This window comes from Mytilus californianus, unplaced genomic scaffold (assembly GCF_021869535.1).
Source record: "Mytilus californianus isolate M0D057914Y unplaced genomic scaffold, xbMytCali1.0.p SCAF_19, whole genome shotgun sequence".
NCBI classification, from domain to species: domain Eukaryota; kingdom Metazoa; phylum Mollusca; class Bivalvia; order Mytilida; family Mytilidae; genus Mytilus; species Mytilus californianus.
The window spans coordinates 3,529,278-3,543,930 of NW_026262667.1; the positions used below are offsets into that span (position 1 = coordinate 3,529,278).

The following is a 14,653-nucleotide window of genomic DNA, read 5'->3' on the forward strand; positions in this document are numbered from 1 at the left end:
TTGGACAGGCATTAATTATAATCAGTTTCATAGCATTACAAGTCCAAGGGCCTTTCCAAAATCATCCATGAATAATATTTTTGTATGAAAATGCATAAAAGTGGCTAAGGTGATGGTTAAATTTATGGTCTAATCATGGCTCCTTAACTTGTAAGTTTTGTATTATCTCTAGTCTCTACTAGAAAGCCAAAATAAAAAGTGAAAATTAGACTCTTACAGCATCTTCCCTTTTAAAACCAAATGACTTGTGTACCCAAATGCAGCAGCTTTTTAAAACTTATACTTTTTTCAGACTAGTTGCAGAAACTACAACTGGGTGCTTTTTGGGAGGTACAGCTTTAGGGAAGAAAGGTAATTATTTCAATCTTGACTATGTTGGCCTCATGAGTTTTTATATAAAAGAACAAACCAGAAGAAGCCATAACCATTAGTTAAACCTAGGCATTATAAAGGTCTGTTATTCTTACAATACCCTATTGCTTTATCTAGAATGAAAAATGAAAATAAATTCTACTGACTTCATATCTTTTTACCATTTTATATATATTTGTAATACATAAGTTTTAACAGGTAAAGTTTATGACTTATTTTTGCAGCAGTGATCTTAGTTAAATAATTTCCACATTTTAAACTGTTATGAAAAAGATATGTTAACAATTTTACCAAGATTGATGTTATGGATTAAGTAAAATAATATATTTGTGAAAACCAACAAAACATAGATCTTATAATAATCTGATAATAAAGGCTTTATTTGTATGATTATTCTTTTATTTCTTTCAAAAGGCTATAGACATTTTTCTAGAATGAAAAATAAAGAAAAGATCTATAGAATTATAATCTGTTCCTGATCAAGATATAAACAATAAGCAAATGTGGTAAGATTGCAAATGAGATAACTTTCCACCAAAGACCAAAGAACATGGATGTGAACAACAGATCTTCAATAATGGGCAAAACCATATAGTATGCTATAAGGCCATTTGATGACAAATTTCGAAACAATGCAAAAAATTAAACCAACAGCTTTATTATACCAATACAAAAAATGATAAAGAATGGCAAATGGAAATCAGACAATAAATGGATTGTCTATATATCAAATTACTCAAGCTTCCTCTAAACAGATTGATTGATTGATTGTTGGTATTGAATGCCACTTTTAGAACTATTGGATATAACATGGCAGTCAGTTATAATTGGTGGAAGAAGCCCATGTGCCAGGAGAAAATCACTTACCTTAGGCTGGAAAACTGTCAATCCTAGTCAATTAAGGTTGGAGTCGAAGGCACCTGTCATATTTGGTGTTCAAACTCATAACCTTAGTGTTGACAGGCTAGGGATACAATAGTTGAACTACTTAGACTTATTGGCCATTGAGGCCCCTCCTACACAAACTATTTTTTTTTTAAATATTCCACTTTGTTAAGAATTAACATAAATTATGCTAATGAAATAATTGTTGAATTTTATTAGGAAAGCAAGCAGAACAAGTTGGACAAGAAGCAGCAGAAGAATTAATCAATAATTTATATCATGGTGGTTGTGTAGATGATTATGTACAAGATCAGGTTTGTGTTAACACTCTTTGTTTGTGCTCTCAGTTTCATCTACAAGGACGAAAATAGAATTTACCAGATGATATACCGTAAAGCGGGTTATTTTCGCAGGTGTAAAATTTCTTGATTTAGGGCAAAGTATACGAAAAATTTTGGCGGTTTTTATTTTGGTGGATTCTCAAATCCCAATGAAATATTTTGGCGGATACTGAAATTGTTGCAGTTAAAAAGTTGTAAAACTTGACAAACAAGTGTCTTTTGTTATGGTTGGTTTTTACCTAAATGACGTCTTATTTATTGATTATATTCTGATACAGTTAATAAATAGAATACCGATGACTTAGATATTTGTTACAGGTATTCAAACGTCTTGTAAATTTTACGGTTGATTAGTTACGAAATTGACCAGACCTTTGATGTACTTACTAATTAGGTTTCAAAATTATCATGAGTGTTTACAACTCTTGTATAGTTTGACACTAATTAATAAGGGTAATTATCTGATCAGAGTACCTTACACTCTTATTCTAATTGACACTTATTAATAAGGGTATACACACCTGACAGTCATTTTATAAAATACATGTATGTACAATGCCCTTTGGCATTTATGTTGTTAAAACTAACATATACTGCTATTGACTTGCCGACAGGGAAAAATAGATCGTTCACAAAACGCTTTAGCTATTAGAAATTACCCAACGGATGCATAAATTTTCGCAGAATTTTATTTTCGCGATTTTCGTTTATCCGCAAAAATAAGCGAAAATAAACACCCCGCAAAAATAACCCGCTATACGGTAGTCCATATAATCTTTGGCACTCTCTCTCCGTCTGCTTTTGTAGTCTTTCCTTGTACAGTTAGGTGAATAGAAAGTTTTTAGCAAATTATGAATTTTAATAATCTAAACATGCCAGGGTTTTGAAAAATGTTAGAGCTAGAAATATTTTAAGCTTACCTGGCCCATTGCCAGAACTTGACATCCATTGTAGTCTGTTGCCTGTTGTTGTGATCTTTTTAAACTTCCCTTAACCAAACTTGGCTAACATCATCCCTATGTTGATTAGTTTTAATATATAGTTAATAATAGTTTTAGTATCAAATATGACAGCTGACCTACTTACATGGCAACTGTTACTTTAAATAGATATTATTCCTCAAATGCAACTTTTTTGTGCTTTATTACTTCAAAATTCTATGCGTCATCATGACTCTGATCTTCGTATTAGCACACGTGATCTGTTGCTGGTTTGTAAAATAACTTACATGTGCATTATAAAAAAACTATAGATAGGAAACAGAATATACAGATTGGCTTTAAACAACAATCCCTTAAGTAACTGTCCTAGAGTCTCATGTTTTAATCTCACCCTTTATTACTTGCATTATTTTTTATACGCCCGTTTACGGGACGTATTATGGTATACCGTTGACCGTCTGTCCATCCGTCTGTCCTTCCGTCGTCAACATGTCGGACATTAACTAAAAAAAGCTTTAACCAATATGCATGAAACTTTGGTGAATTGTTTATATCTATTGACGTGAGCTCCCTTTCGTTTTTTATAAATTTCAGATTTACCGTTTCCGAGTTTTGGGGTTTTATTGATTAAAAAAGGGGGGATTTTCCAGTTTTCTGACAATAACTCAAGAATGCTTTCACCAACTTGCAAGAAATTTTGGTGAATTGTTTATATCTATTGACATGAGCTCCCTTTTGGATTTTTATAAATTTAAGATTTAACGTTTCCGAGTTACAGGGTTTTATTCATAAAAAAAGGGGGATTTTCCAGTTTCGGACAATAACTAGAAAATGCTTTCAGCAGTACTCATGAAACTTTGGTGAATTGTTTATATCTGTTGATGTAAGCTCCCTTTAGAATTTTATAAATTTTAGATTTTACATTTATGAGTTATGGGGTTTTATTCATTAAAAAGGGGGGATTTTCCAGTTTTTGCACACTAACTCAAAAATGCTTTCAACAGTTCTCATGAAACTTTGGTGAATTATTTACAGCTATTGATGTAATCTCCCTATTGATTTTCATAAACTTCAAATATGACATTGAGAAGAAATTGAACTTTATTTGTTTATAGTCTGACAACAGATTTACTAAGTATTGCGCAACAGCACAGTGTATTGCACAACAGCAAGAAATCTTTAATTGAATATAAATTCAATTCATATAACCAATTTCAAGTTCTTTGACTACATTTATTCAGAAACCTATAATATGTCAAATATTTAATTACAATCCAAATTCAGACCTGTTTCAAGCTTGAATATTGTGTCCATTTTTGCTCCAACTGTTCAGGGTTGGAACTCTGTGGGTGTATCCAGCTGCGCTAAGCGAAGCAGTTTATTCATATTTCCATCATACGATATATGCAGTTTTTACTGTGACTAGATGCTTTCAAGTTGGTAAAATGCTTTTGTTTATTAGAAAGTTTATGAAAACATCTGCTTGAAAACTACTTGACCTTTCTACTCAAAAAGAAAACTTGAACTGTCTAAGTGTTTAACTGGAACAAATTATGAAGATAACTCGTCCCATTCAAATGACTGTGGTCAATCTACTTGTTAAATGTCTACTGTCTGAACAAATATGGATGCATATGTAAACTTATATTTGTTTTGTCTTACAAAAGTTGCACTGGAAACTTTGTTTTAAACAATGCCACAATATCTGTTCCTGCTAGAACAAATATTCTATAATCTTTTTAGTTAGGAAAAAATACTGTGATATTTGATGCAGTCAAAATAATATTACAGAATATTTCTTTCATTTGGATCTTATATTATAAAGGAACTATTTCATGAGACATATAAATAAAAACATCTGCACATTTTTGTGAAGAGTTTTATTGTCAAGTTTTAGTTATCATATGCACACAATAATTGAAATAACTTGTTAATAACTTATCTATTTATTTTTGGTGAGTTTCACCGAGCTTTAACACCTGTATACATAGACACATTTTTGCCTATGTAAACAACATGGTTCTACAGGTGTTTTGTTGAAAAACATTAAAATAAAGATCACTTTTAATATTTTTTTCTCAATCTAGATCATAGTTTGCTTACATTTATATAAAGTTGCAAAACACCTATATGAAAAACAATTTTTGAAGACTCAGCACATATATGGTGCTTAGATAGACACAGCTTACCTGTATATTTACAGGTAAACAAACACAACCTGCTTGTCATCTAATCAACAATATTATTACTATTAACATCTATTAGGGTAATGGTTTTACAGAAATACCACCACATTTATTGGAACTAGAAGAGAAATATATATTCCACCACACCACTTGGTTGATAACAATATTTATCCAGTCCAGATACCTAGTTCAATTTCTAAACTTTAAAATGCTAGATATACCAAGCATTTTAAAATTTAAGTATCAAGAGTGGATAAATATTGTAGTCAATATAGGTTAAAGTGGTAAGATCTTGTTTCTCAAATAATTTGTAGAAAAATGCCAGTTGCAATGTTCCAAAAAAGATATGGCTAGAAATTTCTAATTTTATAAATGTGCAGTTTGTCAAAATTTACTAAACTTGTCAGAACTGGTTTAAATGCACACAGAATCAGAGAAATATGCCTCTATTACAGAAAATAATCCAGCTATAATGACCATTTAAACCATGAAAATATTTCTTTGGCAGAAGAAAACTTGAAAATCTATATTTGTTGTTTGGACCAGTGCATTTCTAAGAAACTTTAAGAAATGATTTGTTAAGTCTGACAAATCTTACTGTTTTTGAATTTCAAAAATTTGAACATTAATATTGAAACTTGAACTTTATGAATCAGATTTGTTCAGAAGTAGGTCTGAATTGTCACAAGTAACAATTTTCACTTTCTTATTATTTGGTAATTTTAACATTCTTATAACTAACAAAAGCAGTTGAAACAGGTCTTTCAAATAATACTGCACTTATATAGGACACTGTTAGCTTTTGAAAGTAATTATTCTTATGACAAAAGGAAATGGAATAGACCTATGAAAATTGCCTATCTTGACCAGTGTTATATAACATGTTAGATTATTGGATACATTCATACTTTCTCCAAAATTGTGTTCAATTCAAAATAATACATCGATATTATGTTATATCTAAGTGACTTTAAAAAAAATTCTTTCAAGTCTTGCTCTTTGCTCATTTTATTGCAGGTAGGCATTATATTTGTAAACATCTTTATACCAAGCATAACCTTGATGTGAAAATATTGACGAATATAATACAATGTCTTAAAATATTGACAAATATAATATAAGGTCTACAATATGATATTATTACGTGATTATTTCTGTATTGGCCTTATTATTGGTCAGAGGCAAAGCCGAAGGCTAATATAGCTTGCCGAGGACCAATAACAATGCCAATACAGAAATAATCACGTAATGATATCTTTATTAATCAACTACAGTGTTTCTATGGGTTTTTTGTTTTTGTTTTATTTCCTTTCACCATATTTTAACCTGTTTTACCTTGAAATTGAACTATCCAAATCTGAGTTTCCTTTTATAAGCTGCAATGTCAAATGACCTGGTGCTGTTTGGAAGTGACAGACATGGGGTCAATTACTTTTGAAAGTAATTAATTACATTCAATTATAATTACAAAATCTTCAATTAAATTACACATTACATTTGACTTTTTTACCAATGTAATTAAATACTTTCCAATTACTTGGCAAATGTAATTAATTACTTCAATCCAGCGGAGCATTTTATTTAAACATAAGATGAATGAATAAATGATTTTGAATGACTATTTCTACAATATTTGTCGCAAAAGCGAGACACAGCGATCCTACATCCCATCGGCGTCATAAATATTCACTCTGTGGTTAAAGTTTTTCAAATTTTACTAACTTTCTTAAACTATCCTGGATTTCTACCAAACTTGGACAGAAGCTTGTTTATGATCATAAGATAGTATCCAGAAGTAAATTTTGTAAAAAAGAAAATCCTGTTTATCCGTATTCTACTCATAAATGGACTTAGTTTTTCTTCCAGTTAACATTACGTTCACTCTGTGGTTAAAGTTTTCAAAATTTTAATAACTTTCTTAAACTATCCTGGATTTGTACCAAACTTGGACATAAGCTTGTTTATGATCAAAAGCCAGTATCTAGAAGTAAATTTTGTAAAAAAAATTTCCTGTTTTTCCATATATTACTTATAAATGGACTTAGTTTTTCTTCCAGTTAACATTACATACAGTCTGCAGTTAAAGTTTTTAAAAAACATTTATTAGATTCATAAACCATCCTGGATTCTTACCAAACTTGAACGGAAGCTTCTTACATTCAAAAGATAGTATCTAGAGGAAACCTTACAAATTTTTTCATTCAATACGAAATAAAGAATCTCCCATGGTTGTGTTATTACAGAAAGTATACTGTGTAGGGTTTGCTTTGTCAGCTTACTACGTTTACTAAGGTCATGGCTTTTCATCATTTTTTGAGAAAACACAAGATTGAATCTTTCTGATCCAAAATTTCAAATGCAATTGAGTTGTAATTGACAAGTAATTGTCAATTACAGTCAATTTTGGCTATGTAATTCATTACTTTCAATTACTTGTAATTGAAAAAATGCTCAATTACACATTACATTCAATTACTCGAGAATTTGTAATTGATTACAGTCAATTACAATTACATATTTCAATTACCCCATGTCTGGGAAGTGTCTTCTACATTTTTTGATGATTTGTTAACCCTTTTCAGTCACTATAAAGTGTTCAATACATATTTAGACGCAACACATAAATAGTAATTGGAAAGGTACTGCCATTGCATGAGAAATTCAGAAACAAAAGGATTAAATAAAACTGGGAGTTGAATATGATTGCCAATGAGACAACTATCCATAGACCATGACCAAAGAACAAAGACTTGAAGGTCAGCCTTCAACAATCCATATGCCTGATTTTGTTGAAAAATATATAATATCTAACAAAAACATGAGAAGCGAAAGTAAACAGTAAATTGAAATGCACCCATTAAACTGATAAAATGTTTTAAATACTTAATAGTTGTAAGGTCGACAAGAAATGAGTATTGTGATAATCTACAGACTCGTTGCCCAAACCTGAAATAATTCAATTGTCTGCTTACAAAATTATTTTTAAATGAATGTGACTGTCTTCAGCCTGAAATATTTGCCACACTGAATGTTTCGTCATGTTTATGGTGAGTAAATAAAACTGTGTCTTCCAAACGACATTTTATATTAAGTTTGTGTTTATTGTGACTTTGGATCTAAAAACTAGAGACATTCAGAAATCCGGTATTGGCTGGATCAGAACTCGGCCAATACGGAAAAAATCAATATTGGCCAAGTTGACTCTTTTGTTATGCAAAGGTAGTTTTCATCATATTAAGTCCAAAAACAGAGTAGTTAATTAATAATGACAAATATAACATACAAGGTCTAAAATATTGACAAATATAATACAAGATCATTATTTTCTCTGACTGTTTATGGCATCTTTACCCTTTATCTGTGAATGTTACTGATTGATATTTATGTCTTCAAAACAGGATTTATTTATTAGTAGTAGTTGACATTTAAATATCTTTCAGTTATATTGAGTACTCTTGGTTCAGTACTTTGTGTCTATTGTCTTTTTGTTAGTTGTTATTTGTGCCTCATGCCATCTGATGAGTCAAGTTCTTTCTTGCTGAATTTTACAGTTTGTTCTTATGTTTTGCGCTTTACTGCCACTGTTTCAGTGCTCACAAATATGTTTAACCCCTCAACATTATTTATATCCATGTCCCAAGTCTGTAACTGGACCTCATCTAAATAATCATCAACATGAACTCTGAAAATTGCAAATAGGCATGAGACAACAATATAAATATAAATAGATTCATATAAATAGCACTTGCAATTGTATAATGACAGTTTTTTCTGATTAATTTTATTAAGAGATTAAAAAAAGATGTAATGTACATCATTGTTTTACCTGTAACCTTTGTAAGAATTTAGGTTATTTTTAACTGTCCAGATCAGTCGAAAAAATCAGTCTCCTAGTTTCACTTATTCAGTTTGCATCCTTTTAATAAATAAACATGCTGAGCACATGCACAATCGTCTCCAAGATAGGTCACAACTAAGATTGCATGCACATGGATCCAAATGACGAGGACTTATTGTCTTGCAGGACAATAATGTATCAGCAACTCTTTTGATCTGATTTTTACAAAGTTAAACCAAACTGACTGCTAATAAAGAATTATTATTTAATATTCTTTTATTTGTAAGTGTTTGTAAATAAAACCCATACAGTTTTGATTTTTTTTTTTTCAACTTATACTACATTCAAAATCATTACTAATGCCACTTTAAATGCAAGATTTTTGTTTTCCAGATTATACTGTTGATGGCTCTAGCCAAAGGCAAATCCACAGTAAGAATTGGTGCCTTGTCTTTACATACAGAAACTGCCATTCATGTGGCAAAACAGTTAACTGAGGTATGGCTAGATATAATGTATTCAAAATGAAAAACAAGGAAATAATAAATACATTAATGTAAATGGATTGACCATTTTTATGCCCCTGCCGTAGCGGTGGGGGGATTAAGTTTTACCCTTGTCCCTCTGTACGTACGTCCCAAAATTGGTTTCCTTTCTCTAACTTGAGTTGCCTCAACCAAATGTTATGAAACTTATACACAATGCTTATTTCCACAAAACACAGATCAAGTTTGAATTTTGGTGACATCACTTTAACCGTTCTAGAGTTATGCCCCTTTATAAATGGAAAAATTGCAAAATTTTTATTTTCTTCTAAATATCAAGTAATTTTTATACGACCGCCAAAAAATTTTTTTGGTCGTATATTGGTATGACGTTGGCGTCGTCGTTGTCGTCGTCGTCTGGCGTTGTCGTCGTCGTCCGAAGACACATTAGTTTTTCGCACTCTTACTTTAGTTTAAGTGAATGGATCTCAATGAAATTTTACCATAAGGTTCAATACCACAAAAGAAAGGTGGGGATTGATTTTGGGGGTTATGGTACCCACAGTTAAGGAATTAGGGGCCAAAAATAAGCATTTTTGTAACTTCCAGACATAACTTGTGTGTAAGTGTATGGATCTCTCTGACATTGTACCACAAGGTTCCATATCACAAAGGGAATGCTGGGATTGATTTTGGGGGTAATTGCCTCCAAATTTTAGGAATGAGGGGCCAAAAAGGGGCAAAAAACAAGCATTTTTCTAGTTTCATGACAATAACTTGTGTGTAAGTGTATGGATCTTTATGAAATTGTACTACAAGGTTCCATATCACAAAGGGAAAGCTGGAATTGAGTTTGGGGGTAATTGCCCAAAAAGTTTAGGAATTAGGGGCCAAAAAGGGGCTAAAAATAAGCATTTTTCTAGTTTCCAGACAATAACTTGTGTTCAAATGTATGGATCTCTCTGAAATTGTACTGCAAGGTACCATACCACAAAGGGAAGGCTGGGATTGATTTTGGGGGTAATTCCCTCAAAATTTTAGTAATTAAGGGCCATAAAAGGGCAAAAAAACAAGCATTTTTTTAGTTTCAGGACAATAACTTGTGTGTAAGTGTATGGATCTTTATGAAATTGTACTGCAAGGTTCCATATCTCAAAGGGAAAGCTGGGTTTGAGTTTGGGGGTAATTGCCCTAATCGTTTAGGAATTTGGGGCCACAAAGGGGCCAAAAAACAAGCATTTTTCTAGTTTCCAGACAATAACATGTGTTCAAGTGTATGGATCTCTCTGAAATTGTACTGCAAGGTACCATACCACAAATGGAAAGCTATGATTGAGTTTGGGGGTGATGAATCATAAGGGGGTTCAAAAAATTGGGGGGGATTTTTTTTTCCTTTTTTTTCTTTAAAATTTCCCATTTAAAATTGGTTATTTCTGATTTATATATAAAAGCAAATAATAATGATATGGTTTGAATAGGTAAATTAAAAATTTTTAAGTTCTTAGACCACTTTCATTCTGTGTTAGAAACCTATGCTGTGTCAAATATTTAATTACAATCCAAATTCAGTGCTGTATCAAGCTTGAATGTTGTGTCCATACTTGCCCCAACTGTTCAGGGTTTGACCTCTGCGGTCGTATCAAGCTGCGCCCCAGTGGAGCATTTGATTAAAATTGGAGTTATCTTCCTTTGTCCATGATTATAGTTAAATCAACTACAATCAATATTTTATACAACGCAATGTTTAATTTTGACTTCCACTGATAAAACACAGATCAAGTTGAATTTGGGAAGTGTCACTTTAACCTTTATTGAGTTATGCCCCTTTATAAATCGAAAGATTGCAAAATTTTTAGTTTCCATTCTGTAACTTAAGTTTGACCCAACCAAACATTATGAAACCTATACACAATATTCATTACCACAAAACTAAGATCAAGTACACATTTTTTGTTTCCGTTTTCTAACTTTAGTTTGCCTCAACCAAATGTTATTAAACTTATACAGTATGCTTATTACTACATAATACAGATTAAGTACGAAATTTGGTGGTGTCACTTTTACCATTCTTGATTTATATCCCTTTATAAACATAAAAATTGCTGAATTTTTCGTTTCCGTTCTCTAACTTTAGTTTGTCTTAACCAAATGTTATAAAACTTATACACAACCGTTCTAGAGTTATGTGGGTTAACAAATAGAAAAATTGCTGAATATTTAGTTTCTGTTCTCTTCTTAAGTTAGCCTCAACCAAATGTTATGAGACTTACACACAATGCTTATTACCACAAAACTCAGATCAAGTTCAAATTTGAGTAGCGTCACTTTTACTGTTCTTCAGTTATGTCCCTTTATAACTATATAATATGCAAGCGGGGGCATCATCTGTGTCCACATGTGGACACTATCCACATTTATTTGCTGTTATCATATTCTAAACTTCATTATGCAGGTAAGGGTTAAAGATATTAAATGATAGAAATAATTATGTAAAGCAATAGACCACTTTCGAGTTTGTTGCATTTCCTTCAAAAAGTTTGGTTTTGGTGAACATCATTTGTGCATTTGGGGGCATCATCACTTCCTTCCCATGTTGAGCGAGTGGTTGAAAAATATGATGCTATAATGCACGTATTATTCATCAAATTAAATTCTCATAATTGATAATCAGCACTGCTGTCATTAGGGAATTGTGATTAAGTACCTACGGAAAAAACACTATTTCTAGTTTATCCTGCATAATGACAATCCTGAAGGCGCTTGATGAACCTATAGTTGTTAATTTCTGTGTCATTTGGTGTCTTGTGGAGAGTTGCCTCATTGTCAATCATACCACATCTTCTTTATTTTCATATTAAATAGTGCAGGGATACAGTCCATCCCCTCTATCTGGTAAATTATGTTCTTAAGGCACGCATAATTGACAAACTTTGCCGGTTAAGGACAAAACTCGAAAGAGGTCTTTTTTTCAATATATTTGAGTACACTTAAAAAATTTTGTATAGCTGAAGCACTGTTAGAGATTTACCTTCATCAGGAATGCTCAAACCCAAAAGTTTGAAAGCCTTGGATGTATGTATACGTGAACATGTGAGCCAAGGATGTATGTATACCTGGACATGTGAGCCTAGGATGTATGTATACCTGAACATGTGAGCCAAGGATGTATGTATACCTGAACATGTGAGCCAAGGATGTATGTATACCTGAACATGTGAGCCAAGGATGTATGTATACCTGGACATGTGAGCCAAGGATGTATGTATACCTGGACATGTGAGCCAAGGATGTATGTATACCTGAACATGTGAGCCTAGGATGTATGTATACCTGGACATGTGAGCCTAGGATGTATGTATACCTGGACATGTGAGCCAAGGATGTATGAATACCTGAACATGTGAGCCTAGGATGTATGAATACCTGGACATGTGAGCCAAGGATGTATGAATACCTGGACATGTGAGCCTAGGATGTATGAATACCTGGACATGTGAGCCAAGGATGTATGAATACCTGAACATGTGAGCCTAGGATGTATGAATACCTGGACATGTGAGCCAAGGATGTATGAATACCTGAACATGTGAGCTTAGGATGTATGAATACCTAGACATGTGAGCCAAGGATGTATGAATACCTGAACATGTGAGCCTAGGATTAATGAATACCTGGACATGTGAGCCAAGGATGTATGAATACGTGAACATGTGAGCCTAGGATGTATGTATACCTGGACATGTGAGCCTAGGATGTATGAATACCTGGACATGTGAGCCTAGGATGCATGAATACCTGAACATGTGAGCCTAGGATGTATGTATACCTGAACATGTGAGCCTAGGATGTATGTATACCTGAACATGTGAGTCTAGGATGTATGTATACCTGAACATGTGAGCCTAGGATGTATGTATACCTGAACATGTGAGCCTAGGATGTATGTATACCTGAACATGTGAGCCTAGGATGTATGTATACCTGAACATGTGAGCCTAGGATGTATGAATACCTGAACATGCGAGAAGCTATATGCTCAAAAGGGACTTAAGAAAAATGGCCAAATTCGTCTAAATTTTGTCTGTAGGAGTTGTAACCATAGTTTCTAAATAATTTCTTAATTTATCAATTATCTGTGTAATCTTGTTTGCTGTTGTTTATTAATGTTTAAATCTCATTTAGAATCATTTTTATTTGCCCGTTTACGGGACGTATTATGGTATGCCGTTGTCTGTCCGTCCGTCGTCAACATGTCGGACAATAACTCAAAAACACTTTAACCAATTTGCATGAAACTTTGGTGAATTGTTTATATCTATTGACGTGAGCTCCCTTTTGTTTTTTTTTTTTTAATTTTAGATTTTATGTTTCCGAGTTATGGGGTTTTATTCATTAAAAAATGGGAATTTTCCAGTTTTCAGACAATAACTCAAAAACACTTTCACCAATTAGCAAGAAACTTTGGTGATTTGTTTATATCTATTGACATATGAGCTCCCTTTTGATTTTTATAAATTTTAGATTTAACTTTTCCAAGTTATGGGGATTTATTCATTAAAAAAAGGGAGATTTTCCAGTTTTCAGACAATAACTCAAAAATGCTTTCAGCAGTTTTCATGAAACTTGGGTGAATTGTTTATATCTATTGACTTAAGCTCCCTTTTGATTTTTATAAATTTTAGGTTTTACATTATGGAGTTATGGGATTTTATTCATAAAAAAGGGGTGATTTTCCTTTTTTGGACAATATCTTTAATGTGCTTTGAGTAGTTTTCATGAAACTTTGGTGACTGGTTTATATCTATTAAGATAACCTCCCTTTAGTTTTTCATAAATTTCTGATATGACATTAAGAAGTTATTGAACTTTATTCTTGGAAAACGTGACAGGCATATCATGTCCTTATAGCGCAGCTGTTTATTCCACATACTATGCAAAATAAAAAATTACTAAAAAAAAAAAATACTTTTGTGATAGAAGACCATAAGACACAATTGGTATTACTGTTAACAATATGTTAAAAGAATTACCAGGAGATGACACAGATATATTCAACCTACATTTGATGAAAATTAACACACAACTTTTTTTTATTACTATGTGATAATGAATTTCAATATAATAGTTGATCTTACAAAGGAAGTGACACAATTGTTGTTCAATTAACCTTTTGAAAAAGTTTATGTAAGCTGATTTTACCTCTGTACATTAGTGCTTTAATATTTTAGTCATGTTCTGATTTTTTATTTTGCGTCATATATTTTATTCTCTCTATGGGTCATGATTACAGGTGCGTTTTCTTGGGTATATATACTATAGGTCACTGTAAGCCCTTCAATGATAAGCAAACCCATATCTAATGGCCAATCTATTGTATTTAGTACTTGGGAACCTTGATGTGATATTAAATACTTTGGGGAACCTTGACATGTTTATGTAAACATACTAAAGAATATCTGTACTCTCTGACAAAGATATAAATGTTAAAATTATGACCATCTTAATAAAAAAATATTGAAATTCCAGCTTTTGGAAGATACTGATTTCAAGGAAAATTGGGAAACAACTAGACAATATGAAAAATTCAACTTGAAAATTATGTTGA

The 14,653-nt window shown here is 32.1% G+C and overlaps 1 protein-coding gene and 1 long non-coding RNA gene across 7 annotated transcripts in view; one reads left to right on the forward strand and one right to left on the reverse strand.

The window, feature by feature from the left end:
- The window catches only part of LOC127727071 (RNA 3'-terminal phosphate cyclase-like), a 97,310-nt gene that overhangs the window by 27,078 nt on the left and 55,579 nt on the right, over positions 1–14,653 (forward strand). For both annotated transcript variants that reach the window (XM_052234487.1, XM_052234486.1), the window contains exons 9-11: positions 293–351; positions 1,477–1,571; positions 8,957–9,061. In XM_052234487.1, coding sequence (XP_052090447.1) covers positions 293–351; positions 1,477–1,571; positions 8,957–9,061 — 259 coding nt within the window. The remainder of the gene's footprint in view (positions 1–292; positions 352–1,476; positions 1,572–8,956; positions 9,062–14,653) is intronic.
- LOC127727083 (uncharacterized) lies at positions 11,662–13,511 on the reverse strand. Of its 5 annotated transcripts, none has more exons than XR_007993767.1 (3): positions 12,844–13,511; positions 12,441–12,626; positions 11,662–12,192 (listed from the first exon to the last, which is right to left on the reverse strand). It is a non-coding gene; the product is annotated as an uncharacterized LOC127727083 (long non-coding RNA). The 5 variants fall into 5 exon arrangements; XR_007993768.1 differs by lacking the exon at positions 11,662–12,192 and adding an exon at positions 12,200–12,378 and having other exon boundaries at positions 12,472–12,626; XR_007993764.1 differs by lacking the exon at positions 11,662–12,192 and adding an exon at positions 12,200–12,316.